This window comes from Curcuma longa, chromosome 8, assembly GCF_044706935.1.
Source record: "Curcuma longa cultivar G26 ecotype Majalengka, Jawa Barat chromosome 8, ITB_CL_G26_1.1, whole genome shotgun sequence".
NCBI lineage: Eukaryota > Viridiplantae > Streptophyta > Magnoliopsida > Zingiberales > Zingiberaceae > Curcuma > Curcuma longa.
The window spans coordinates 14,560,457-14,588,455 of record NC_133868.1 but is presented as its reverse complement, the minus strand read 5'-3'; the positions used below and the strand labels follow the sequence as shown (position 1 = coordinate 14,588,455).

Below are 27,999 nucleotides of genomic sequence, written 5' to 3'. Positions count from 1 at the left end.
ACATATGCATTAAATTTCACAAACCGATGAGTGTTGTACAGAATCATCACATATCTACTGGCTCTTTCGCACTCGTGCGATACACATATACACCATTCTATATTGGACATGAAAGTCCGAACATATGCATTAAATTTCACAAACCGATGAGTGTTGTACAGAATTATTGCATATCTACTGGCTCCTTCGTACTCGTGTGTTACACTTGTAAACCATTCAGTCTGCAAGCTCCATCCCACATTGAACCCTTTTTAAGGCTTTTTGTTTTCTCCCTCTTTGTTGGAAGTCTTTTTGTGATGCTAGGGATGAACTGAATTCTTCAACAGAACAACTAACACTGGCTAATGAATGGGATGATGTTGAGCAGCACGTTTGGGAGGTAGTTTCCTTAGGATGAATAGGACGAGGGATGAGGGTACAATTTCCACAAGCTGCGAATCCAATAAATTAAATATAAAAATTAAATTGTAGCTAAACTCAACAGTCTTAGAGAATGATAGAGCTCCGAAAGAGACGAAAGAAGAACTCACATGGCAGGGGGAAAAAACACCAATATTAAAATAACAAATTGCTAGAAAGATTCTTTCAAGCACTTGAATGATCAGTTTGACAATCTAATTTGACCAAATGGTGATTTTCCTAGTTATTAGGAATAAACTTACCCCTAGTTGTAGCTTATTGCAACTTCATGTCACTAATTCTGTGGTTAAGAACTAAAATGAGGTGCTAGTCTACCCTAGGTTACAATAACTTCTGCTGCACATCCTTCATTAAATCAAGTTTGTGGATGTTAGATGATTTGGGGTCTCCAACAACAACCTACTTTAGACATAAATTTTGAGGTTACAACTCACCTTGAAATAAAGTTGTGTTAAAGGAAAGAGATTTGTGCGGCTTGGCATCTATTACTTTCCAGTTTATCTCCAATTATTCTTTGATCCATAATATTATTACCTTATATTTGGAAATATTGTTCCTTCTATGTCAATTACCATTGTACGTAGGGGTGAGCAAAAGTTCGATTAAACTGAAACAAACAGACTAAACCCACTGAATTTAAAAATTTAGTTCGATTATTTTGGAATTTCAATTTTTTTCTAAAAAAAATAGTTAATTCAGTTCGTTTTTTATTTTAAAATTCCTTATTCAATTAAACTAATTTAATAAACCGAATTAATCAAATAAAAAATAATTTATAAATTCTTAAATAAGTGAATTTATAAATCCTTAACTAATTGGTAAATCTTCCATAATACTTTAAAAAAATTGATTATTTTGGTTAATTCGGTTTTCGATTGAATTAATCGATATTTTATCGATTCGGTTTGTTCGATTTTTATTTGAAAATTCGATCGATTCAGTTAGTTCGAAAAAAATCGATTCAGTTCGATTTCGATTCGATTTTAACCGAATACTCAACCTTACTTGTATGGTATATTTACATGCTTATTTTATGGATGATCAATGTATATAAATATGTATATTCTGAATAATACGATGGTGAGAATTTTCCCTAGAAGGTTACAAGCTGCATGACAACCAACACAACCAACCCTTTAGAATCTAAACATTCACATTTCAGGCCAAGGTTGTGAAATGAAGCCGAGTAATATAGACTATGGCCAAAACAAAGAGGTGAAGCCATAATTTTACCTAAACCTGCACCCTTTCTGAACTGTAAGTTGGCATCCGACTCATATAAAAGTCAATTCAACCAAGACACGTGAAATAAATGCTGGTAAATGGATCCTTCAGCAGTGAATGATTACAATGTGAATAAAGTTATTTTCAGACATGGTTTCTATCTAAAAATTTCCAGAATCTTAAAAGTTTTTGGTCCTAACCTCAATTAAACAAGAACTTGCAAACCTACAGATTGTTGAAATCATAAAACTGGAATATCCAAATATGCCAAACACATCAACTGAAGTCAATTTCATCAACATGATAAACTGTAATGGCCAACTGTGATTATGCAGTTACTTAGAATTAGTATTGTTTACATAAAAAGTGTATGTAAAACAATGAGAAGGCAAGTAAACTAATAATGTCCTTGTGATTTACTATAACAGCAAGTAAACTAATTCTAAGTAAAGAAGACAAGTTCATACCAGGTAATATGTAAGGTTCAGAATAGGATGATCAAGAACATCAAGGTCCACATCTTTGTCATATGCATTCAAGCACATCTGCAAATCACAAAACAATTTACTTAAAAGTTCTCACTCAAAAGAAATCAAATACAAAAGCATTGAACTTCAATATCCTACTTACCATTATGCATCTCGCCAGAAAACAAAGGAAACATATAGTTGCCACATAACCAACCTATGAAAGCAATAGATCGTCAACATGATATAAAAAAAAAGGCTCAAATATATGCAATCATAGATATACCTCCTGTAATTTTTTCCTCCTTCCTCTTGATTCAAGAGGGAAGTGTTGCAACATCAGGAAAAGCCTAATTGTCAATTAAATAATTTAAATCTCCAATGTGGAAAAAACTTTCGCACAGATCCACAGAAAATCTAATCATCAAAAGAAAGTAAATACAGAGCCAATAGAAATCATGTTACTTTGTCAGTTATGACACCCAGTGTATTAGCCACAAATATTTCTTTTCAACTATCCTCCCAGTAAAAATAAGCTAGACAAAAAGTAACATGAATTTTATTCAATTAGAATTTAAAAAACTTGTTCATAACTTTAGATCAAATGAGGTTAAAATGAAGCTACATAAGAATGTTACATCAGATGTTCTCATTGAAGTTTGGAAGAGTTCAAGATTAGAGTATAATTCAACAATTTTTTGAAAATTTTAAAAAAATGTCAAATTCATGGAGGAAATTATGGCACTAAATTACAATAAATCTTGAGAAAAGGTGTTAAGAGGAAAGTAAGAAATAAAATAAATATTTTTTAAAATTGATTTGATTCTGTTATTAGAAGATCAACTACATATCCTTGTACATGCTTTTTTCACTAGTTTCAAAGAACTTGAGGATAGAGTCTCTAGACAATTATTGTTATAAGTATACAACAACAACCACCAAGCCTTATTCCACTAGGTGGGGTATTATAAGTATAGAGGACTGAAAATCAATTTGATTTTATTACTGGAAGATCAACTACAAAAGAGATTAGCCTCTTGATTGATCGATTGATTGGATCAAAGAAGGGCTTGATTAAAGTGTGAGATCAGCCCAAGACTCAGGCCTATCAATTAGCTGCTGTAGGATTGGATGTCTATCTATCTTACCACGCTACCCTACTCCTGGCCTGGCCGGCTGAAGAAATGCTCTGCTCATCTTTCTTACGGCTCATGATCAACTCACGATCGAGCACTCATTCACCCCTTCAGCTTCTTCAATTCCAAATCTTCCTTTTTCCTAAGTAGCATTGGTTTGAAAATGAATATCAGATGTAAGAAATAATTAGAGCCATTCCTCGCTTTGAGGCCCAAGGAGTGGTGCTTTGGGAAAGAATTGCCCATGCAGTCCTTTGCTATATGTACATGTTTTTTACTAATTTCAAAGAGAAATTGAGGATGGAGTCCCCAAACAATTACGGTTATAATTTTAAAGGAGAAAAGAATGAGTAATAAAATCAATGTGCTAAAAGATATGTGCAACAATATAATTACTAGGTTGATGGCTATTTGGAGTAAAATGGGTGATTTTCCTATAACTATAAGATTACATTAGGGATCGTCTCTAAGATTCTATGTATATGCATTAGTATGAGATGAGCATTGTTACAATAGCCAAATTTTTAGGACCAACTTGTAAATTTTTAAAATTATGGATTAACTTGCAAATTGACAATTGTCAATTAAGAACCTGGCTTTTCTTTCTCCCCACTCTGTGCACATTTTGATGTTAGTTTTTTTTCTTTTCTCTTATCGAGTTGCCCTTGCCCTACCACTATTCCTTGCCACTGTCACCACCTTGCAATTGTCATATGTTAGTGCCACTCAGTTGTTGCCTCCCGGTCACTGGGTCACTACCTCCTAGTTGCCCAACTATTGCCACCTAAAGTTGAGTGTGCCAAAATCTCTTTCTCCTCTTCAACTTTTCTCCCGTGATCTCTCCTTTGGCTAGCCTACAATGCTCCCAACTACAACCAATAAAGTTATTTTCATTGTTGTCTTCTCAACCAACATCGTTGTTGCTTGATGTGGCAACCTTTGTTGTCGTCGTCAGAGCACGCCTACACCTCTCTGATTACAAGTCGCCATTGTTGTAGCTCCCATTTGTAGGAATTCATGCCCTTGTCGTTGAGGTTTGTCCAACAACTTTGCCACCACTCGATAAGGCACTTTGTTAGTTGGATCACAATCCATAATTAAGTAGTTGGTTGCAACGACTTTCTCCTCCTCTCCTCTAAGGGTGTTGATGAGGATTTGAACATGGCTGCTAACCTATACATCCTTTAGGATGACAGTTTGGCTTGATTAGAGGTACTTTTTGTAAATTTTGATTTTTTGCATTAAGACCTAATTTTGTGCAACTTTATTTTATTTCTCATTTTGGGAAGCAACTTCTTTAATCTATGTAACAACCCTCTTTAGGTCCCTTGGATCTTGTCTATAGATTGATGGAAGCTAGTGTAGAGAAGGTATTAATTGATGACAGTGTTAATGTTAGCCCTTAGAGCCAATTATGAGATGATTGACAAGGAAACTTTTATATCATATTTTATTAATACAAGACAAAGCTAATAGATATTATATTTACTTCAAATCTGTGTCAGATGAATAAATATAATAATGTCCTAAGATAGTAGGATTGGTGGAATTGATAGGCTGCAGATATATATAGAACACTATTTTTAACTATTCTAGTTAAGCTTTAATATACAAGGGCAATATTAATGCGTTGAGACTAACATATAGGTCAACTGATGACTTAATCCCATAAGTTATGGATATAAAATATCAAGTTGACACGTGGGTATATATTAGAGAATATATATGAATTGACCTGCCATGAGAATGTTTCATAGATCGTTATATGAGTGTTATAAGCATTCTCATTGTGACTATTAATATAAATAATCTTTAAACCTGAAGTCACTATGATTCCCTACATAACGAGTTGTATACTTTAGTATTGGCAAACATCACCTGTAATAAGGTGGACTATAAAATCGATTACTAGGTATACAATAAATTATACAGAGGGATGTGAGTAATGTAAATAAGATCTATCCTTTTCATATAACGGAAGTGATATCTATGGGCCACTTGATTAAATAAGACTATTAAAATACATATTCATGCTCAAATAAGTTAATATAAGATATTGAATTCATTTGGTTAAGTGAGTTTACTTAGAGACCAAGAAATACAAAGCTTGATAAGAGGATGACACGGTCTATGCCTCATGGATTAATCTAGATATTGAGGATAGAAGGACTAAATTATACAAGATAATAGATACAAAAAGGTTAGGTCGTATCTCGACATTCTCATCACTTGGGTAGCAATGATGCATTGCTAGATGCTACTCATTGCTTATGTATCTAAAATGTTGTTTTAGATACATTGTCAACGTTATGAGAATCTATTGGGTCATACACAAAGAACATGTTGATTTGGATATGGATTTATTTTAGTTTGACTAAAATACAATGGACCCTAAGATTATAAGGTTAAGTGTAATCCAAGTAAGACTCAAATAAATCCAACTATTGGATTATTGGATTGAGTCTAATCCGAATTAGACTTAACCACTAAAGAGGATTAATGTCCATTAATATAGATTAATGGGGCATTGATGAAAAAGAGAGAAAAAGACAAAAAAAAAAAATTGTATTCATTGGATGACCTTTTGTATTCATTAGATGAGTACAAAAGTCATTTTTATGCATTTTCGTGGATAATCATTTTTCTAATCTCCTCTTGGTCGAACCATCTAAGTTGCTAGCACAACGAAAGTGGTTCTTCTCCGAAGGCTGAATTCGTGCGACAAACAAAGGACGTGTTCGTGTGGATACCGAAGAGGTTCGGTCATTCTGATCATGTTGAGATTTGCCGAATCAAAGTTGTTAGGATTGTTACGTTCACGCAACAAATGTGACAACTAGATAACAAACATGTATATTGTATTCGCATGGATCTCTTGAGGGATTGATTTTTCCACTGCGTTTATTTTTTTCCGCATAAGATCCCTATAGACAGCTTGTGTATGAGACTGACTATGAGTATGCTATGGGTGCATTGGTTGGTAAAATGTCAAAATGGAATTTCTTCAATTGAGGTGGGTTTTTCTTGCTTGTTTCATTATATTTATCTTGTGCATGATTAAGTTTATGAAAGTAGATATAATTATGAAGTCATTAGAGATAGAATTCGTTATATGACCTTATTCCTACTCTTGTTAGTACATAATTTTCTCCTATATTACTTCTTTTTATATTCATAGTTGATATCTATTTTAGTTGTTCATTTGAGAATCATAATTGTTATATAATCTTAATCAAAATAAAACATATGTACAGGGTTTATATAACCAATATAACCCTAATACCACAAGAAGAAAAGACCTATCTACCCCTGCTTCTCACAACACTCCCCCTCAAGTTGAACATATATATCAAACATGTTTAACTTGATAAGAACAGAATTAAATATAGCTTGGGGTATAGCCTTCGTAAACATATCAACAAGTTGATCCTCAGATTTGACATAAGACAAACATAACTCTCCGGAATCAAGTCTCTCCCGAATAAAGTGGCGATCAATCTCGATGTGTTTAGTCCGATCATGTTGTACTAGATTATTTGCAATATTGATTGCAGCTTTGTTGTCACAATATAGTTTAAGGGGTAATTCTGCTTTTAATCACATGTCTTCCAACAAAAAACACAACCACAATATTTCTGCAAGACCTTGTGTCATGGCTCGATATTCTGCTTCAGCACTGGACCGTGCACAAACATTTTGTTTCTTACTTCTCCAAGTTACCAGGTTTCCTCCCAAAAAAGTACAATAGCTAGAAGTGGACCTTCTATCATCTCGAGAACCAGCCCAATCTGCATCAGAATAACATTCCACCTTCAGATTACCACCTCCTTTGAACAGTAAGCCTTTTCCGGGGCATGACTTCAAGTACCTTAAAATCCTGTCAACAGCCTTCATATGGACAGTTTTAGGAGCATGCATGTACTAGCTCACCACACTAACAGCATAGGTGATGTCAGGCCTAGTCATAGACAAATATAGTAATTTTCCAACCAACCTTTGATACGTTCCCTTTTCCAGACTTGTAAGATCTTCCCCATTAGAACTAGTAAGATCATGATTTACTTCTATAGGAGTAGATGCTGGTCGACAACCTAACTTTTCTGTCTCCTTGAGTAAATCCAACACATATTTTCTTTGACACATATAATTCCTTTTTGAGACCGAACCACTTCAATACCAAGGAAGTACTTCAATAGTCCAAGATCTTTAATTTCAAATTCTGATGTTAACTTGGACTTGAGAGCCTGGATTTCAGCTTCGTCATCATCTGTAACTATCATATTATCAACATAAACTAAGAGAATGGTTGTTCTGCCTTCTTTCTTTTTAACAAAAAGTGTATGATCAGCATTTCCTTGTTTAAAGCCAAACAATATCATGGCTTTGCAAAACCTATCAAACCATGTTCTTGGAGATTGTTTAAGCTCATATAAAGCTTTTCTTAGCTTGCAAATTTTTCCTTTTGTTTCGATTCCAAGAGGTGGTAACATGTAGACTTCTTCATGAAGATCACCATTCAAAAAAGCATTTTTAACATCTAGCTGGAATAGAGGTCAATCATATTGAGCAGCAAGCGAAAGAATTACTCTGACCGAATTCAGTTTTGCAACTGGAGCAAAAGTCTCCAAGTAATCCATCCCATATGTTTGAATGAATCCCTTGGCAACAAGTCTAGCTTTATATCTGATCACTTCACCCTCTGAATTATACTTGATAGCATAGACCCATTTAGAACCAACCAAGTTCTTCCCCTTTGAAGGATCAACTAATTCCCAAGTACCATTCCTGTTAAGAGCCTCTATCTCTTCATTCATTGCTTTCAACCACCTAGCATCCTTTACAACTTCATAATAAGAAGAAGGTATAGTTTGGTTTGATAATTGTGAAACAAAGGCATGATATGAAGAAGACAAACGAGAATAAGAAACATAATTGGAGATAGGATGTTAAGTACATGACCTGATCCCCTTCCTAACAGCAACAGGAAGGTTCAGCTCATTCATATTTAATGACTACTCCAAGGAATCTGGAGCCAGAGCATCTGATTCGGCTAACCGGTCAGTAGTAGGTCTTTGCTTGTGTCTTTGTCGCTTGTAAGTGATAATTTCCTGTGAAGACTGCGAGCCCAGTAAGGTATTTTACATGGCATCCAGTGGAATAGGAGATGGGATGTAACACCCGGATTAATTTCCTCTATTTTAGGATTTTTAATTAGAATAAAGGTCCTTTAGTTAAATGATAGAAGGGAGTTGGATAAAATAAAAGGGGTGAAAAGATTCGTCTTTGCAAGACGAATCCAACAAAATTTGTTTGAGTCAATTTGGAAGTCGTTTGATGGCCGAACCAAGCAAACCAAAATTTAATCCGGTTCGATTTAAGAAATTAGACCCGGTTTAATCGGAATTTCTTAATCACGAAGTTAAGAGTATTGTGCACTCCTTTTTATTTTCGCCCGCCGCCTCCTCACCGCGCGACCCGCGCCTCTCCCGCGAGCCGCGTCCGTCGCATCCTCCACGCGGACTGCGTCCGCCGCGTCCGCCGCGTCCGCCGGCGGAAGAATCGGAACGGAAGGGCTTTAAAGAGGGCCGAACCCCCTCGCGATCCTCCCTCCACAGCGTCGCCGCCTCTGCCGCAATCGCCGAGCGCCGCGTGAAGACGCCCTTCGCCGCCGCCGCGTGGAGAAGCAAAGCAGCCGCCGCCTCCTCCCTCCACAGCGTCGCCGCCCTGCCAACCGCCCTCTGCCGCGTGACGCCCGATAGCCGCCGACACCGCTGCCGCTGTCCGCAATCGCGCCGCCGCCTCCTTCCTCTGTTCGACGCCCCACGCAGCCGCCGCCGCTTCTTCTCCGCCACCGGTCGAAGCCGCCGATGCCGCCTCTGTCACCGCCGCGTTCCACTGTGCAGACGCCGCCGGTCTACCCTGCCGTAGCTCTGCCACCAGGACGCCAGCGCCAGTTCGCGTGGAGAAGACGAGTAGGTGGATTTAGTTAATTGTTTGATTAAGTAATTAAAGTTAGTTTAATTAATTAAGTTAATTAATTTAATTGTTAATCAGTTAATTGCGTGATTAATTAACCTGTTAGTTCAATTAAGTAATTAGTAATTAGAAATTAGATTAAATAGTTAATTAGTTTAAGTGATTAATTAATGAATTGATAGTCAATCTAGTTAGACTATTAATCAGTTTAATTACATCTTAATTAGTTAATAAGTAGTTAATTGTTAAATTAGATAATTGATTAGTTGATTAAATCATTTTAGATAAATTGATTTATTAGATGTTCAAAAGTTGGTTATTATTAATTAAAGAATTAATGGATTTCTAACCAATTTATTTAATAAGAGATCGGTCAATTAAATCAATTGACAAGAGGAGTGATGAAGAGTAATTAATGTGAAGGGAGTAATTGAGAATATTGAGTTCATTTAGAATTTACTCTTGATATGGTTGAGTGATTAGATCAGGTTAATTTAATTATTTCCGTGAAGTTATAGTTATGATTTTTCTAGATCGCGTAGGCGCTAGAGCACCTCAGAGAGGAGGTCCTTGATTTCACAAACCTTAGCAATTAAAACCCGGTGAGGCGACAAGCTAAGGTAAGTACATCTCTCACCTGCAGTATGAGTAGTTTCGTTGTTATCTTTATTCTTTTCACAGTATGATTTCATAGAGCATGCATAAATTATTCTTTCCATGACATCATTTCATGTTAAAGCATGTGTAAATTGTCTCTTTCTAAATTGCATGATATAAGAAGTATAAGAAAAGTATTTTACTTTAAGAGGCGGGTATCGGGCCAAAGGTTCGCCCATAATGAATTCCGGGCCAAAGGTTCGCCCATAAGGAAAGGAATTCCAGGCCAAAGGTCGCCTGATAAGATAAGTCCTCTGGTAGCATTCGGTGGCTAGCTACCCCGAGTCTATCAGAGATGCGCGCATTGATACTCTGCCAGGGCCCATAAGTATGTTTAAGTATGTTTAAGTATGTTTACTTATTTTCTGTTTAATTACGAAAGAATGCATGAAACGATTTTCGTTGTTTTGTGAGATTAGGTATGTACTTACTAAGCGTTGCTTATAGTTTGCATTTCCTCATACTGCAGATAAATAAAAGGAAAAGTTTTAGGAAAGAGGAGGCAGCTGGAAAAATGTTTGATGTGTGGTGTCGGCGGAACCGCGGAATAAGATCAAAGATTAAGAATTAAATAAATCTTTATTTATGTTCAAGAATTATTATTTATTTCTTTGCTTCCGCTTGTTAAACAGAAAAGAATGTTTTAAATTGTGTTATGTTATTATAAATCTTTCTATCCATCTTCCTAACTATAAAAAAGTTAATTTGCAATTTATTATTCCTATTTTGAACGTGACCAAGTGTTCTCTTTTCTTAAAAAACATATTAGCTAGCATAAGGTAAGGATTGAAATCTCGAACCGTTTCGTTTGATACCGACGAAAATTTTCATTCCGCCAGTGGACCGGCATTGTCACCGGCACCAGCGTTTCAGCCAGGATACTGTCTGGAGGCGTCACCAGAGTCCAACAACTCCTCCGGAGGCATCACACATGCCTAGTCACGGCATTTGATTTTTTTTTTTTAACTTAGATTTTAATAATCAACTCCTAGAGATTAAATTTTTTATTTTAGTTAATATATTTTATATTTTAAAAATATCAAAACTATACCAACACAATACGATACGATATCGAAACTGTATCGTTTTGATCTAAAACCAAAATCTCGGCATGGCTCAATATTTTAAACTTTGGTATAAAGTCATATGTTATCACAAAATCCAATATAATTTTTCCTTCTTCATTTCTTGTTTCAAATCTATAACCCCCATGCACCCTCTCATATTCCTCATTTTTCACTCCGACATATTCATTTAGATTGTCTCCTATTAAAATCATTACATTTGATGGAATATTTTATAATACTTCATCTAGGTCATCACAAAACCTTAATTTGATATTTTCATCTAATCCTACTTGAGATACATATATGCTAATTACATTCATAGTTTCTTTCTCCATTACTATCTTAAAAGTTATAATTCTATCCCCCTTTCTAACTAGTACAACTTCATCATTTAACGAACTATCTACAACAATACTCACTCTATTTCTTATTTTACTCTTTCCTGTGTACCATAACTTAAAATCCGAGTTCTCTATCATCTTTACCTTCTCACCTATCCATTTTGTCTCTTGTATACATAAAATACTAATTCTTCTCCTAATTATCGTATCTACTACCTCCATTGCTTTACCAATGAGGATTTATATGCTTCATGTTTCAAATCTTAGACTATTAGTTTTACTATAATATGTGTTCTTATCGAACCTATGGTTAAAAAACCTTTACCTAATTAACACTACACTCAAATTCTCATAGAAATATAGCAATCTTTGCCGATACGTTGCAATCGGACCCTACAACGCGAACTCTTGCATATTTATCACTACACCCGAATTCTCGGTCCTTGCTGAGATGTTACAGTCGGACCCTACAATGCGTTCTTTCTGAGGAATAACCTAGTATTAGCATAATAGTTTAATAGATCAATTCATTGAACATTTGCCTTAATTTGACGTTGGCTAGCAACCTGACAGACCCTCCTACTTTATCCGAGCTTGGGACCGATCATGATGGATTTAATTCGTCATGAGCGGAGTTCAAGGTTTGGATGAAGACATATTCAAGAAAATAGCCAATGAGACAACGTTAAAAAAAACGTGGGAGACACTTACGTAACTCTATTGTGGGAGTGGATAAAGTGAAGGTAACTCTATTATGGGAGTGGATAAAGTGAAGGTGTGATTTTAAACTCTTAAGAGTGAGTTTGAATCACTCTTTAGGAAAGAGAGTGAATTTATCTCTCACTATTTTACAAGAGGTTTTGCTATTGTTAATCAAATGAAGAGACTTAAAAAAATTATGCTTAATGTTTTGCGTAATTGAGAAGATACTGTGCTCTCTTAGCACAAAGTTCCTCTTAGCATGAAGTTCAACCACGTAGTTGTTGCAATTGAAGAGTCCAAAGATTTGGAGGCTATGAAAGTTAATGAACTAAACGAATCATTGCAGACTCATTAAGGATGAACCATGAAAAAAAAGAGCAATCAAAACATGTATTTCAAACAAAGACTAATTTAAAGACCAAAGGAGGTATTTCTAGTAGAGGTCGAGGCAGAGGCCGAATTTGTGGACGTGATTGTGATCAAGGGAGAGATGAGCAACCTTTTCGGTTTGAAAAACGAAATCAAGCATTTGCAAGAGGCTATGGAAGAGCAAGTGGAAGAGGTAATTATTTAAGGTTCGATGATAAAAGAAATAAATCTCAAATTGAATGTTATTCTTGTCACAAATTCAGACATTATATTTGGGGGTGTCAATCAAACATGGAAGATGAAGAGGCAAAGTTAATAGAGAATAAGGAAGACGATACAAAACAATCCTTATTTCTTGCACTAAAAATTTTATTGGAAAAGCAAATACATGATATCTCGATAATGGAGTTGGCAACCATATGACAGGTGATTAAAGTAAATTTGTGGAATTTGATACAAGCAAGAAAGGCTCTATAAGCTTTGGAGATAATACAAAGGTGAAAATTAAAGGCAAAGGTACGATTCATTTTGAAACAAAAAATGGTAGCTTTTTGATGTTCATTATATTCCAAAATTGGTCGGCAATATCTTGAGTATTGATTAACTTTTAGAAAGAAATTATAAAATTCATATGAAAGATCGTATGCTTTGGCTACGAAATTAAGATTCTAACCTTGTTGCTAAGGTGTCTATGACTGTTCTTGTTAGACTCAAAGAATTCCAAACCTATGTACTTGAAGACTTGTATCCAGGATTTGACATATAAGGTTTGACCATTTGAATTTTGGGCGACTCAAAGCTTTGGAAGTTCATAAGATGGTGAAAGGGATTCCAAAGATTGATTACCTCGATCAATTATGTGAAGCATGTTTAATTGGCAAACATCCAAGAAACAGTTTTCCAAAGCAATCCATTTCGAGAGCAACCAAACCATTCGAACTCATCCATGCTGATGTTTATGATTTTAATAAGTTTGAACCTGAACCTCTCGGTAAACGTTGTTATTTTGTGCTCTTTATTGATGATTTTAGTAGAAAGATATGAGTGTATTTTTGGAAATAAAAATCTGAGGCGTTTGATGCATTTAAAAAGTTTAAAATCTCTTGTTGAAAAAGAAAGTAGATATAAAATTTAAGCATTAAGAACTAATAGGGGCATTAAGAACTAATATGGATGATGAATTGCATCTAATAAATTTAACATTTTTTGTGAGTTGCATGAGATTCGTCGTCCATTGGTAGTTTCTAAATCACCCTAGCAAAACGGAGTTGCCGAAAGAAAGAACATGACAATACTTAATATGGCGAGAAGCATGTTGAAGTCTAAAGGCATGCTTAAGGAGTTTTAGGCAGAAGTTGTGGCATGTGTTGTGTATCTTTCAAATTAAACTCCAACAAAGATCTTGAAGCATGCAGCACCTCAAGAAGCATGGACTGAGTGGAAATTAACTGTCACATCTACGGATATTTGGATCCATCGCATTTGCATATGTCCCTGAGATTTGTAGGATCGAATTCGACGCTAGAGAAGAGGTGAATAGCGTTACGAATTTTACGAGCTTTAAAAGATAAAAAATAACTCTAAAAATATTAACAGAATAATATAGTGGAATCAAGATAAACAATTAAATCAAGTATTCTAAGAGCAATAATATTTTCTGATAAGCATGCAACAATTATAAAGGCACACAACATAAATAAATTGATTCTTATTTCGATTAGCTTCTTTTTTGAAAGATTTTAGATATGGAGAAACTTTATAAAAAAAACTAAAAATAAAGCACAATAATACACAAATGTACGACAACTAAGAAATGATAATGTTACACTTAAGTTGTTGTATATGGAGAATAAAGTACGAAGTTGCAGTGCATAGCCTCCGAAGAGCATTGAATGTGAGCACAAGCACATTAAGAATGATTGAGAATAAGGTGCTTGAAAGCTTTGTCTCATAGCTCTTTTTATAAGTCTTCTTCGGATGTTGACGTGCCACCTCTTAGTCGACTGGACCATCTCCGATCGCCTGGGAGTCTGCCCATATAGCTACAACATTTATCCAGTAATAAATGTTACCCATGATCTCAGTCGACTAGGCTCCCCTCGGTCGATTAGGGTTAGGTCAATTTCCTTCTTTGACTTGACTTTCCCGTATCACAGCATTCCATTTATCCCAGTCGCTTGGAAGCATCTATGGTCGCTTAGACGCTGCGATCGTCCTCCCCTTGCTCCAGTCGCCTATGAGACCTTGACTCCAGCGGTCGAAAATTATCTCTAGCCAATCGCCCGGGCTCCCTCCTAGTCGCCTGGAACCGTTGAACTTTGCTTTCTGCACTCGATACGCATAATTAATATGATATAGATTTTAACTTTACTCGTACATACCTTGGCTAGATGTTCAGCTCCTAATTGACCCGTCTAGTGTGATTTGCCAAGCCACAGCTCCCAGCTACCTCCACTTGGACTTGTCTGTCAAGTCACAGCTCTTAGTTGCCTCCACTTGGACTTGTTTGCCAAGCCACAGCTCCCAGCTACCTCCACTTGAACTTGTTCTGCCTAGCCCCCAATTAGGACTTTTTTGCTTAGTTCTTAACCAAGACTTCCAACTATCTGGTTTCCAACCAGAACTTTACACTTGACTAGCTTCACTAGGACAACCATCTTACTTAATTCCCAAACAGGACTTCCATTTGTCAAGTAACCTACTTTACTTGATATAAAATCATCACTTCACAACAACCTAACTTTACACTTAGTCTTACATTAAAACACTAGGTTCACTGTGGTGCTCCCAACACCAACAAGATCTAAATTAGATAATCTGAGTAGAAACTTATTTTCATTGGATATGATAAAAATTTCAAAGGGTACAAATTGTACAATCCACACAAAGGAAGAATTGTGATTAACAAAGACGTAGAATTTGATGAAGATGCATCATGAGATTGATGCTCTAAGGAAGAAGATGATTTCCTTCCTTACTTTGATGAGGAACAAGAAGCCCAAGAGGAATCTACTCTACCTACAACTCCACATTCACCCAGGTTATCATTTACACCAGGATTATCTTCAAAGGAAAAGACTCCCAAATATTGAAGTCTTAATGATGTCTACAATGAGACTCATGTTATTGATGAAACAAATTTGTTTTGTTTACTTACAGATGTTAAACCTTTAAACTTTGAAAAGCAAAAGAGGATGAGAAATGGAGATGAGCCATGGATGAACAATTCGGGAAATTATGAAGAGTGATACTTGGAAATTAGTATCTCCTTCAAAAGACCATAAAACTATTGGAGTCAAATGGGTGTACAAGATAAAAATGAATGCCAATGGAGAAGTACAAAGGTATAAAGCATGACTTGTTGCTAAAGGCTACAAGCAGAAGTAAAGCATTGATTTGCTTCGGTCGCTCAAATAGAGACAATTTACTTGTTGATATCTCTTGTTGTCCAAAATCATTGAAAGATTTATCAGTTGGAAATTAAATTAGCCTTTCTTAATGGCTATCTTAATGAACCATATTACATTGAGCAACCTATAGGATAATTAAGGGGTATGAAGATAAAGTATTGAAGCTAAAGAAGGCACTTTACGAGCATACATAGGTATCGAGAGCTTAGAACAACCGACTTGACAAGTATTTACAAGAAAATGATATTTTAAGATGCATGCACGAGTACGCACTCTATATGAAAGAAGAAGATCAGAATTTATTGTTTACATTTATGTGGATGATCTCATTTTTACAAAAATAATAAGAAAATGTTTGAAGAATTCAAACTGGCTGAGTCATGAATTTAAGATGAGTGACATGAGACTCATGACTTATTTCTTGGGAATCCAAGTAAAGAAAATGGAGGATGGACTTTCATTTCACAAGAAAGATAGCAAAAGAGGTTCTCAAGAAATTCAACATGCTCAATTACAAACTAGTCAATACCTCTATGCAATTTGGAGAACAACTATCTAAAGTATAGAAAAGAGAAGATTGATCCAAATGCATTCAAGAATCTTATTGGAAGCTTCAGATACTTGACTTATACAAGACCCGACATTTTATTTGCAAGTGGAGTTGTGAGTTGATTTGTGGAGAATCGAGCAAAGTTTCACATGTTAGCAGGTAAGAGGATACTTAGCTATATTAACAATACTCTTGATTATGATATTTTTTTATTCATCCTCAAGCTACTACAAGTCGACAGATTATTGTGATAGCAATTTTGGAGGAGACCTTGACAATAAAAAAAGCACAATTGGTTTCGTATTCTTTCTAAGAAATAATGCAATTTCGTAGAATTCAAAAAGGTAAGCTATTGTGATACTTTCCAGTTGTGAATATGAGAATATTCTAGCTACTTCTTGCACTTGTCATGCTATATGGTTGAGAAGTTGTTAAAGGAACTTTATTTAGAGCAAGAAAATGCTACAAAGATCATGATTGATAATCAATCAGCTTAAAGTTTAGCAAAGAATCTGGTGTTCATGAACATAGCAAGCATATTGACACAAGATATCATTTTATTTGAGAATGCATTGCAAGGAAAGAAGTTCAGCTATAATAAATGAAGTTTATAGATCAAGTAGCTGATATTTTTGCACAGCCACTCAAATTTGATGATTTTCAAAAATTGAGATTCATGTTTGAAGTCAGGAAGATTCAAGTTTAGGAGGGAGTGTTAGAAGTTGAAAAGTTAAATTTGAATACATGAACAATATTAGACGCTTGATGTACATGAATCTGAACCAAGTGATACAACAACAACAACCAAGTGATACATGAATCTTATTATTCATGTACCTAAATAGAATACGTACATGTATATAATTAATGGAGTGTGGTCTAGAGGTTTCTATTGGGTAATATAAATAACTTGTAATGTGAAGTTGAAAAATAAGTTATTATTTTTGCAGTACAATTCATATACTCTAGTGACTGTCTCTTCTCTTCCTTGAAAGCTATTTGAGAGTCCACCACCTTCCAAAAACCTAGTATAAATTGATAAATCTATTCTTGTATCTAACATTGTCTTCAAATTAACTTGAGTTATGGAAGAAATGCATAAAGTAATCCTTTATATGTATTTTTATTGTATGCTCAACTAAATACTGTTAACCTCACATTATTAAGTTTATTATGAACGCACATAAGCATAAGATCATATGTGAACATTATGGACTTTATATCAAGCCCAACATTTTGGCTACAATCGTCACTTCCAAGTTAATTGGATTGTAGAGTTCACATAGGCATTCAACGTGGAGACAAATTAACAGCAGTGTGAGTTCATACTGCTCATCTCTAGTCACCGTCAGCAAAGAATTCCAAAGCATACAATTAACCGTGAGACATTGAGGATCCTCTATAAATTTCTGATAACAATCAGAAGAGACACCTGTCAACATCAACAATCCAGCAAGCCATTTTGGTCTGTCTTGAATTTTTAGGGTCAAGTACACGGATCAATATCTCCATTGAACTCTATGCAAGGCACATGTAAGCAAACACTAGGTTAGAGGTTCACCAGATTTTATTTACTATGTACTCTATATCTTGTATCCCGATGTGTCATAATTGACATTGAAAGGTTCCAGATGTCATGTACTTTAAAAGATTGACTGGATCATGTGTCAGATAACAATATGATTACAATCTTTTACCTTCCTCCATAAAGAAGAAATCCAAGGGCTGCAAATAATGAGACACCTGTCGATACAAATTGGAATAGTTAATTATTCAATAAAAGATGCATTAATTTATTTATTATAACAATATTAAACTCCACCTGCAAGAAACAGCTTCGATAAGATAATCACAGGTCGAATTGGCTTCCACCAAAAAATCAGCCAGAAAGCTATCTGTAAAAACTTCAAGTTAGCTTAAAGAAGTATATCTCAGTTCTACTATAGTAATTTTCCAAATGACTGGAGGATTAAATAAAAACACCAAATGCAAAACCACATTTAGAGTTAATTGAACTACTCAGAATTTTGAATTTGATGCAAAAAAGAAAAAAAAAAACTCTGCTTTTGCTTATAAAAATTATCCAGTGTTTATCCAAAATTTGCAACCAACAGGAATAAAAACTACATACGAGAAAGAAAATCAACAGTAAGGCATTGTCCTCTAACAACAAAAACTGGAAAAGGATAATAATTGAAGAGTTTGGACAGAATTGTGGATGTAAGCTCACCTGTTTACAAACTTCTTAATTTAAAGGAAAAGAATGTATTGGATAAGAAGTTCAGACAACAAACTCAATTTCAGACAAAGGAAATCACATATTCTGTACATAACCGGGATTCCAAATGCTTGATAGAACACCATTTTTTTTTTCCTCCAGTCCTTCCAAAATTAAAGAGAAGATCAAAATTTTTTTGCATCATTTCAAGTAACTACTATCTAATGATTGACAAGACCTGTCTTCCTGCTGTGAAAGCAACAATGTGAAATTTAAAAAAAAAAACAATGTGAAATTTACAAGAAAGGTATTTTTTAAGCAGTAATTGAGTTAATGTAATCAGGGATTTATATGTGGGATTCAACCAGTAATCTCATAGGGTTTGTCCATCCTGTGTGCGGACAAGATTGTCCATATTGGCGATGATTATATATAAAGCACCATGACACCTGTTAAGATTATAAGTGAACCAGGATTGAGAAGTTATCATAATTGATTGTCACGCCCCGCACGAACTAGGTTTGCCGCAACGCTAGCTTCGCTCGCCGCTCGTGAACTGTAACAATGTCAGAGCAAAATACATAGTAAAACTAAATAACCTACTATATAATACCTCTGGAATAACTCTCTTAGTGTTATGTATATATCTCAACAATTAACCTGGAGTCAAAGAAAAAGGAGAGTGAGCACAAAGTGCACAATGGAGATACGAAAGACGTGCATGAAAATATTAATAAAAAGATCAACAATTATGTATCTTTTATAATTTCCATGTCATTCATCTTTTCTTTCCTTTTTTTTTCATCCGTTCCCATTATTGCCTTATTTTATTCGATCACTTAAAATGATTTCTTGAATGGGTAAACGACATACAATCTACTCATCTAGAATATGTCGTTTAGTAAAAGATGAACAACCTGCCTTCCACCTCATACAAACACATCACATATTTACAATTATTCCTTAACATTCATCTTTTATTGTCTTCTGAATTATATTCATCAGTTCTCTTTAATTTCTCATTTTTCCACATTACACCCATTATAATTTTATTTTATCTATCACTCAGCATAGCCTGTTGAGTGGGTGAACCACATATAACATCCTCAACAAGGATGTGTTATATAAGTAACGATGACCTATATTCCACCTAATATGAACACATCATGTATAAATGAAAAATATCAAAGTGAGCGACCTGCAATCCACTTGAAAGAGATGCATCGTATAACAAAGTGAACGACCTGCAATCCACCCGTAACAAAATTGCATCATAAGTATGCATCTATACAGACATAGCTCATGTGAACGATCCACAATCCACTTGAAAATATCTCACATGAAAATAGAATAGACGACCTGCAATCCATCCCGTGAGATGCCTCACATAAGAATAGGGTGAATGACTTGCAATCCACCCAGTGAAAAAAAATTTATCTCAATTTAGTAGAAGTTTCTGCATGCGCAAAAAAACTCGAAAGCTCTTTATACACTATGGAGCAGAAACTCTCTCTATATATAATTAATTTCATGTCGTTTATAACTAATAGCACTGAAGTGCTATGGCACGACAGTTATTTTCACTCCGTTATTACTTTGGTTGAGAAGTTATATAACTTCTTATGAGCATTTAACCACACTCTTTCTTGTGTGATTTTATTTCTTGTTTCGGTTATAAGAACTGTATAAATTTATTTATGAGATTCAACTACTCTTTATTTTCTTATAATAATTTTGGATATCCGTTTTTAAAATTTATCATTAAAACAATAACTAATCGGATATAAAAAGGGACAAGCCCATGAGCAGATCAAGCAAAATAATAAACACATACTCTTTATTATTTTTAACAGATAACATAAACTCATTATTTACTTGTTATTATTAACCTAAAGGTCTTGCAATAAAATTTAACAATTGCAATAAAGAATTTAAATCAGCTTTCTATCCCAGCTTAAACTTTAAAACTTAATCAACATCAAACTCGTAAAGCATAGATTTATATGGTAAATGTTCTACTTTGTTATATCATGTTGAGAAAGCAGTTCAATATATCAAACTTGTCCTGCAGAAAAAAAACTATCCTATCTATGTGGAGATAGATTTTTGCAAGAGGATATGCTTGCTGGTGGAAAGAAATGAATAATGAATATATTTGATTCTGGAATGAAAACGAATGAGTTAATTCTAAATACACTAATTCCAATTTGCTTAATATAAAAGAAAAATATGAAAAAAGGGGCAAAAGTTTGTAATGTAAGCAGTGCGCTTCTATGAAGCCATTCACTCTACCCATGGGGTGAATGGTGCCAAGATCAAAGTGCTCTCCAAGGCACCTACCTATTATATACATTAGTTAGAAAGCAACACAAGCAGCCAATAAAGGAAATTAACTAACTAGAGAAAGCAGCTATGGATACTCCAATTCATTAAGAAAGATAGGACAACAAACTCTTGGAATGAACAACATATTAAAGGTTGCCGATAGAGTCGACTTTACTGGGAAGGAAGAATAAGAATAAAAAAATAGTTAATCATGCACGGAGATGATCCAAAAGAATTCAAGCAAGAACTCTACCTCAATTAAATTTGGCAGTGTTGTGATGACGTACGAACGACTGCGACGACGTGTGACGACAACGACGTGTGGCGACAACGATGATGACAACATGCAACAAGGACGGCGGCGACGGCGTGAGGAGTTTGAGTGTGCATTAGGGTTTTATTGTTAGAGAGCTTTTAAAGACTTTGTATTTGCATTTTTGCATAAAGATCCAATAAATTTTAAAATTTATAACTAAGACCTTTTTAATTATTTCAAGATATAACATTGATGATAAATGATAATTAAATTGAGATATGAAATTCATACATAAAAATGTTATCTGATTCCAAACAATGATAATCGAAGACAATGACACATAGATATATATTATATATAAATGAAGAATTGAAGAACTTAAAATGACAATAAGAAATTGTGATATACTATATTTCTTTGACTTCTTAAATAAGATTAAATTCATGCCAATCTTTTCTGATTACCCACTTAGCCATTAACTAACTGTATGTATTTTTTGGTCTCCAATTTTGCAGGCACAGACTTGATATTACTTTGGCTCAGTTTTTCTTTAAAGTTGCTCAGAGATCTTGACGTGCTAATTTTTCTTGATACCACCGGGACATGAACTGTATTTACACTCTTCATTGTTGAACTGATATTAAAGAGATTTCTTAGCATATCTTCCCTGTAAAATCACATATCGTTCAGATTAACTCTTAGTCAACCATTCTTTTTCAAGTATCTGGGAACCAGATAGGGCATGACAGCAAACGGCAAATTACAAACTATGATACTCTGATTAAGTGGGTAGACGGGGAGAATGTTATTGCTTTTTAAATAATTGTTCCCAGTCTACCTATTGATTATTGTTGAAGAACATCCTTTTTTGTTGCTTGCATGAAGAAATATAATCCTTCTCTAGGTAGGTTCTTTAACCACCGTTTCCCTACTCTAATGATCCAAACCACCAAATGTCTCAAGTTTGTACAGTAATCTGCATATCCATCGACTTTAGCCTACATTTTCTGTCTCATGATCTTGTGTTTTATTTTATCTTGCCATACGAGTGGACCTGATCCTGTCTCCTTTTTAAGCTGATAGAGATATTGAATTAGGCACCAAACATTAAGATATAAAATAAGCTACTTGTCACAATAAATTTTCGTCACAAATTTTGTGACGGGAATCTAGACCGTTCGATTTTAAAGTTAAGATTAAATCCAGGCCGTAAATTGAATGGATGATTGCGATGACCTGGATTTAATCTTCTATTTTAAAATCAAACGGTCCACAGATTTCCGTCACAAATTTGTGACGGGAATCTGTTGTGACAAGGATTACCTCTCTTTAACAAAGTTTTAGAGGCATGGAGTATTATATTTGAGAGGTGTCTTAAAGCAATCGCCTTATGGTTATACTATTTATTGGATAAATAGCAATTCACTATTTGAGTGCACATTCTTTATGCGTTTGATTGGATCTTAAACTCATTTATTGAATATCTGCAATACGATTCATAGCATGAGAGAATTTATGATTGTATCATAACTAATGAACATCTCTACATGTGCAATTATGAATATATTAAAATTATCCCTAGTCAATGAATTGATGAGCACGGACGTTATCGATTCTGTTGAAATTAGCACGTTTTGAACTCCTTGGTTTACCATGCAGCTGTTCTCACTGGTTGAAAATATTGAATGTTGAGGGTTAAACGTAGATGCTAGTTAAAGGTAACTAGTTCATTGAAATAACCTGCCATGAGACTTCATATAGTTCTATACATATGTCAATGAAGATCTCAGTGTAGCTTAAGTGCGAGTTTCCTTTGACTTGCGGTATTCAAGTCACCTTGATCATAGAGACTTATACTTTGACATCTTAAGCAAACATCTCTAAGGAGGTGTGGACCCAAAATAATTGAGTATAAGTCGAAGTGTCTGAAGGGTGTGTTGTAGTCAGCCTAATAGGGACTAACACATATAGACGATGTCCTAAATTAAGCGGATATAAGATAATGAAAAGAACGAGACACATTTTATTATAGCTACTGAAGGGTTTAGAAATGATTTTGAAATCAATCGTTGATTCTCCGATCAATTGGGAGTCGTGATATACTACTAGGTGTTACTCATGATCGTTCCGTAATTAATGGTTAATTACGGACGGCCAACATAGCCGAAAACCTATTGGGTCACTCGCACTATAAGTTTATCTAAAAGACTTAAAACGAGTTCGAGAATTGGATTCTCAGATCGAGAGAAATAGTCTGGTTGGACCAAACCAAGGGCAAAGATGATGACTTCGTCTTATAAAGACGAAATGAACTAAATGATTTGATTTTGATGGAAGAGATTTTGCCAGATCGGAAGCGATGATGGGCTACGTCTTATGAAGACGAAATGAACCAAATTGATTTGGTTCTGATTAGATGTGTTTTAGTTGTTGAACCAAACGATTTGGTTTTAAACCAAATTAAACTAATTTAGTTTGGTTTTGAACCAAACTTAACTTGATCGACATATGGGTTTTGTGTACCAAGTTAAAGATGGGGTTTTGGATTAGATCCAAACCCGATAAGAAATGTTATATGGGATATAACATTAAAGGAAGAATGAATGGTTGAGATCAAAATCAAGTTTAATCACAACCATTCATTTTAATCCATCTCTACTTATACACTACAATGATGAGAAAAGGTGATTATGGGTTTTTCTTCTTATCTCGGATTGTAGTCGATTGTGTGAACCCAGAAACATTAAATCGCGACTCTCTGTGAGCACCGCCGACCTACAAGCTCGTCGCCGGCCAAGAGGAGAGAGAAACTAAGATGCACGCCGCTCTCCCCATCACGATTCTGCCTCCGCACTGTTCCGAACGCGATTCTGCCTCCGCACCGTCCCGATCGTGATTCTGCCTCCGCGCCGTCTCAATCGTGTTCTGTCTCCGGCAACCTGAGCAACAGTGGTCAATCGGGGAGCACCGTGACTTCTCTAATCGTGATTACTCAAGCACTGGCTGCCCTTCTCCAGGTCGGTTGCTTCGCTGCTAGTGCCGCCTTTTTGGGTTTTTCTGGCCGCGTGAAGGAGAAATAGGAAAATCGCCGCCTTTATTCTTCTTCTCGCTGCATTCGTCGTCGTCGACCATTGGAGGAGAGGAATCATGCGCCGCCCCTTTCTGTTCTCCTTCCTGATCAGCTTCTCCAAAGGTCCAGCCGACGTTGGACGTCAACAACCTGTCTCTCCCTGTGGACAACAATCAGAGGAGAAGAAAACCCCAATCGAAGCTCTTGTGAAGTGTCATCCTGCTGCCCGAGTTGCTGCCGAAGCGCCGGAGTTATTTCCGGAGCGTCGGAGTCGCTGCTAAAGCCGCTGTCGGGGTTTGCCGCCAGGAGCTTGTAAAGCAATTGGATTTTGTTCCATCTTCATCGGAAAGAGTTCCGACTATTTGCCCTATTCCGAAGGTCAAAGATTGACCACTGGAATCTACGCTGGGAATACGATTATCAGCAATAGTCAGAAAATCTCGAAAACTTCTCGCAACAAGTATTGTTATGATATTAGGGTTTTCTCTCAAATCGACCGTTGTCGATCGTCGGCTAGTACCGAAGACGATGACGTGACTCGTGGCTTGGGAAGTCATCCAGACGAGAGCTTGGCGTGGATCACAAATAGAGACGGAGCTTTGATAGAGCCGCTCGATTGATACCAATCTCATTCCACGACATCTGTCAGATATACCTAGAATAAATTGTTATTCTTTTAAAAATTTTAATTTCCAGTTATGTCATGTACCTGTTATATCCTGTATGCGTGTGTTGCAAGTATTATAATAATTAGCTTTAATTATTATTTTTCTTTTCGCTATGCACTTTTGTGAAACGTGTAAACACGCGCAATGCACCAGGCCGATCCTAACATGGAGAACCTCTTTGCACAAAGGTAAGCTCCTTATGAGGAGAGATGAGTGCACTTGTAATTTGGGGTACAGGTGGTACTAGACTTAGGAGTGGACTTGACCTTAGAAATAGTCAAAGTTAGGAGAACAATCGACTGAAAGACTCCTGTCGATTGGTACATGAGTCGACTAGTTAGTCAACTCAAAGCCCAACAAAAAATTAATAGTAACTTTCTGTTCACATAATAGTCTACTAGGTAGTTGACTGATACTTTACAGCAATTGATTCACCAAACCCTAAATTTCAAAGTACGACACAAGGTATTCTATTTGTAATTAATTGACTAGGCATCAATTTGATTCCTTAGTGGATTACTCTCTAATCACCAATAAGGCCACCTGAGTACTAGATGACCAAAGCAATCGACTGATTTGTACCAGAAAAGTCATTGATTCCAACAATAATGGCCTGCAATAGCCAAATTCTTACTAGCTATTGTTTAAAGACTTGACTAATGAGCTACAAAGTCAAATTATCAGCTGACAATAGATTGATGAAAGGCTTCAATTAACTGATTATGATCTGGAAAAGAAAAACCAATGAAAACTGAAGTTAAGGGCTTAAGGCTATAAATAAGGAGTAAGAGGCTTTGGAATAGTTATTAAAATTGCTCTCATTTGTGATCTAAAGTTCATTAATTCTCCAAGTATTTTGTTTTCTTTCTTCTTCCTTGTACTTAATTTCTAGAAGTGTATGAGGTTTCTCCACCGTCGGAATCTTGCCAAGAAAAAAAAAATTAGTGGAACATTAAGAGGTGATTCACCCAAATCATAGGTCATGGAGTAGGAGTCAAAGGCCACCGAACCATGTAAAATCATTTGTGTCGGTTTGTTTGTTTATTTTTTCTTTAAATTGTGTTTTTCACTGCATTAACTCTTTGCAGAGACGAAACTGATTTGGAGCGAAGGCTATTCATCCCTCCCTCCCTCTAGCATCTCTCGATCTAACACTTTTATGGTTGCAATTTCAAAATGTTCATTTGCCAAATTAACTTCCATCTCACACATTTGGTATATCATACTATTGAAGATAATTTCTAAAGGAAACCAAAATGGCAGGCATTTTCTTAATAATTTCACAACATCCATTTACAAAATTAACTTAAGTTCACTAGTTTTCTATGTTTTGAGATACTTCTAGTGGATAGTTAATGAGTCAAATAAGACTTGGAGTTAACCAACATCAAAGAAATTTGGTAATCGTATGCTACCTTTTAGAAGGTTTGAGTAGAATGAATAGCTAGTAATAGCGTGATGGATATAACTATGGAGAAGAAAGAGATTTTTTTTTTCAGCTTTATATACAGTAAATATGTAGTGCTGAAGCAATGTGTATAGAAAATACAGCCAAAAACATTGGTATAAATTCCAAATATATATCCACATGCAAAACTTTGGCTAACTTCCTTACGCTTTCCAACTTCTGTTGGTATTTCTCTGTTAAAAATAAACTACTCATCTCAAGAACAAAAGATGCAAATTCAAGGAATCTATCATCCAGATCTATAAGTAATCAAATACCTGTATGGTGTAAAGCGCTGCATTAATTGTGTAGAAAGTTAGCCTTAGTCTATCAGTCGAAACTGCACGTGCCTGGTGACATTTCAATGCAAAGATACAAAAATAACGAGCAATTGAGCATCGAACTGATTGGACGATATGGGAACTGAGGAAACTTCATCAAAATAAACCTGATAATATATCTCAGCCCAGAACAGCACCAGAAGTGCATAAGTAGTGAAAAAAACCAGGCTGGGCAAATCAAGAACAACATGTTGAAAGACCTGACAGACAGCAAGAGTGACAATTTGCTACGCGATGCTATACTAGAATCCAGAGGAAAGGGGGAAAGGACAAGTCTAGTAAATACCTCTGGCCTTATATGTTGGACGTCTCTCCTCAAGACAAAGACAACCGACCTCACTGCAATCAAGCAATAAAACAAACCGTACCACCGTAAGGGAGAGACTATTGGTATGTGCTCCAGTAATACCACCAGATTCGCAGGAAACAATCAAAGGGAAATTTACATACCACCATTTACCAAGAAGTTCAAGAAATGGAAGACCTTTTGCGTCGTCCAGCCATAATCCGGAACTCTACATTCTATTCTGATCAGTTGAATCTGCAAAAATTGATCTTTCAGTCCAATTTTTTGCACCAACAAGCATCCCCTCGATAATACAATAAACCATAGGAAATACCACTTCCCCACCCTAAAAACTAAAAAGCAAAAAATATTCTTTGATAATTGAGCCATCAACTAATAACCTAGTTTTACTCTAAAAAAAAAGGAAAAATAAAATAATCGACCACCGCGTAACTTCGTGAAAGCGAGATGGATGAAGGTTGGAAAATTACAAGGGCAACGGCGGCAACGATGCCATAGAGGACTGCAAGGGTACGGAAGATCCAATCCTGCAACAGGACGGGGTTTTCCGCACCATTCCACCAGCTGGAGGCTCTATTGAGCGCGATTGCGGCAACTTCGAGAACGGAAGAGGCCACCGAAGTCGCAGCTTCGCCCTCTCCTGGCGAATCCGGCACTCCAAGAATCAATGGCCGGGAATCCATCTACCAGCGCCGCAGCTTGGAGCAAGTAGCACGCGGAGTCGATCGGATCCAAATAAGAAAGAAGCGAGAAGCCAGCAGATGGAAAACCACGACGCCAATCATAGAATCAAATTGGATTTAGCCGGCTGGAAGCAACCGGCGGACTGGAAGTCCGCCGCACTGCAAGTTACCCTGCATCTTATTGGAGGTAACGTTGAGTCTAAAGCAGGGCCCATGTCCTTCGCCTAACGATTTTACGGGTTTACGATTTTACGGGTGAACAAGGAAGTCACGGTTAAGGAGAAAAGCAAGGCGGCACGTGTTGGCGACGGAAGGAACAACGACGACTTGAGGAGGGGAGACACGACACGTGGCATGCGCACGTG

The 27,999-nt window shown here is 35.9% G+C and overlaps 1 protein-coding gene across 1 annotated transcript; it reads right to left on the bottom strand.

Annotated features, from left to right (window-relative positions):
• On the bottom strand, positions 1-27,754 carry LOC141832919 (tobamovirus multiplication protein 3-like). Its single transcript, XM_074720283.1, has 11 exons — positions 27,422-27,754; positions 27,095-27,185; positions 26,931-26,983; positions 26,752-26,844; positions 26,582-26,653; positions 18,142-18,214; positions 18,017-18,062; positions 2,398-2,461; positions 2,275-2,328; positions 2,112-2,189; positions 1-431 (listed from the first exon to the last, which is right to left on the bottom strand). The coding sequence occupies exons 1-11, from the start codon at positions 27,632-27,634 to the stop codon at positions 342-344; spliced, it is 927 nt and encodes a 308-aa protein (XP_074576384.1). The 5' UTR covers positions 27,635-27,754; the 3' UTR covers positions 1-341.
• Positions 27,755-27,999: the final 245 nt, after the last annotated feature.

Excerpts from the sequence above, each read along its gene's own strand:
- LOC141832919 (XM_074720283.1), bottom strand. The coding sequence starts at position 27,634 with ATGGATTCCCGGCCATTGATTCTTGGAGTGCCGGATTCGCCAGGAGAG. Across the intron at positions 26,984-27,094 it reads GAACTTCTTGGTAAATGGTG|TGAGGTCGGTTGTCTTTGTC; the intron begins GTATGTAAATTT and ends GCTTGATTGCAG. Across the intron at positions 18,215-26,581 it reads CAGCGCTTTACACCATACAG|ATAGCTTTCTGGCTGATTTT; the intron begins GTATTTGATTAC and ends AAGTTTTTACAG.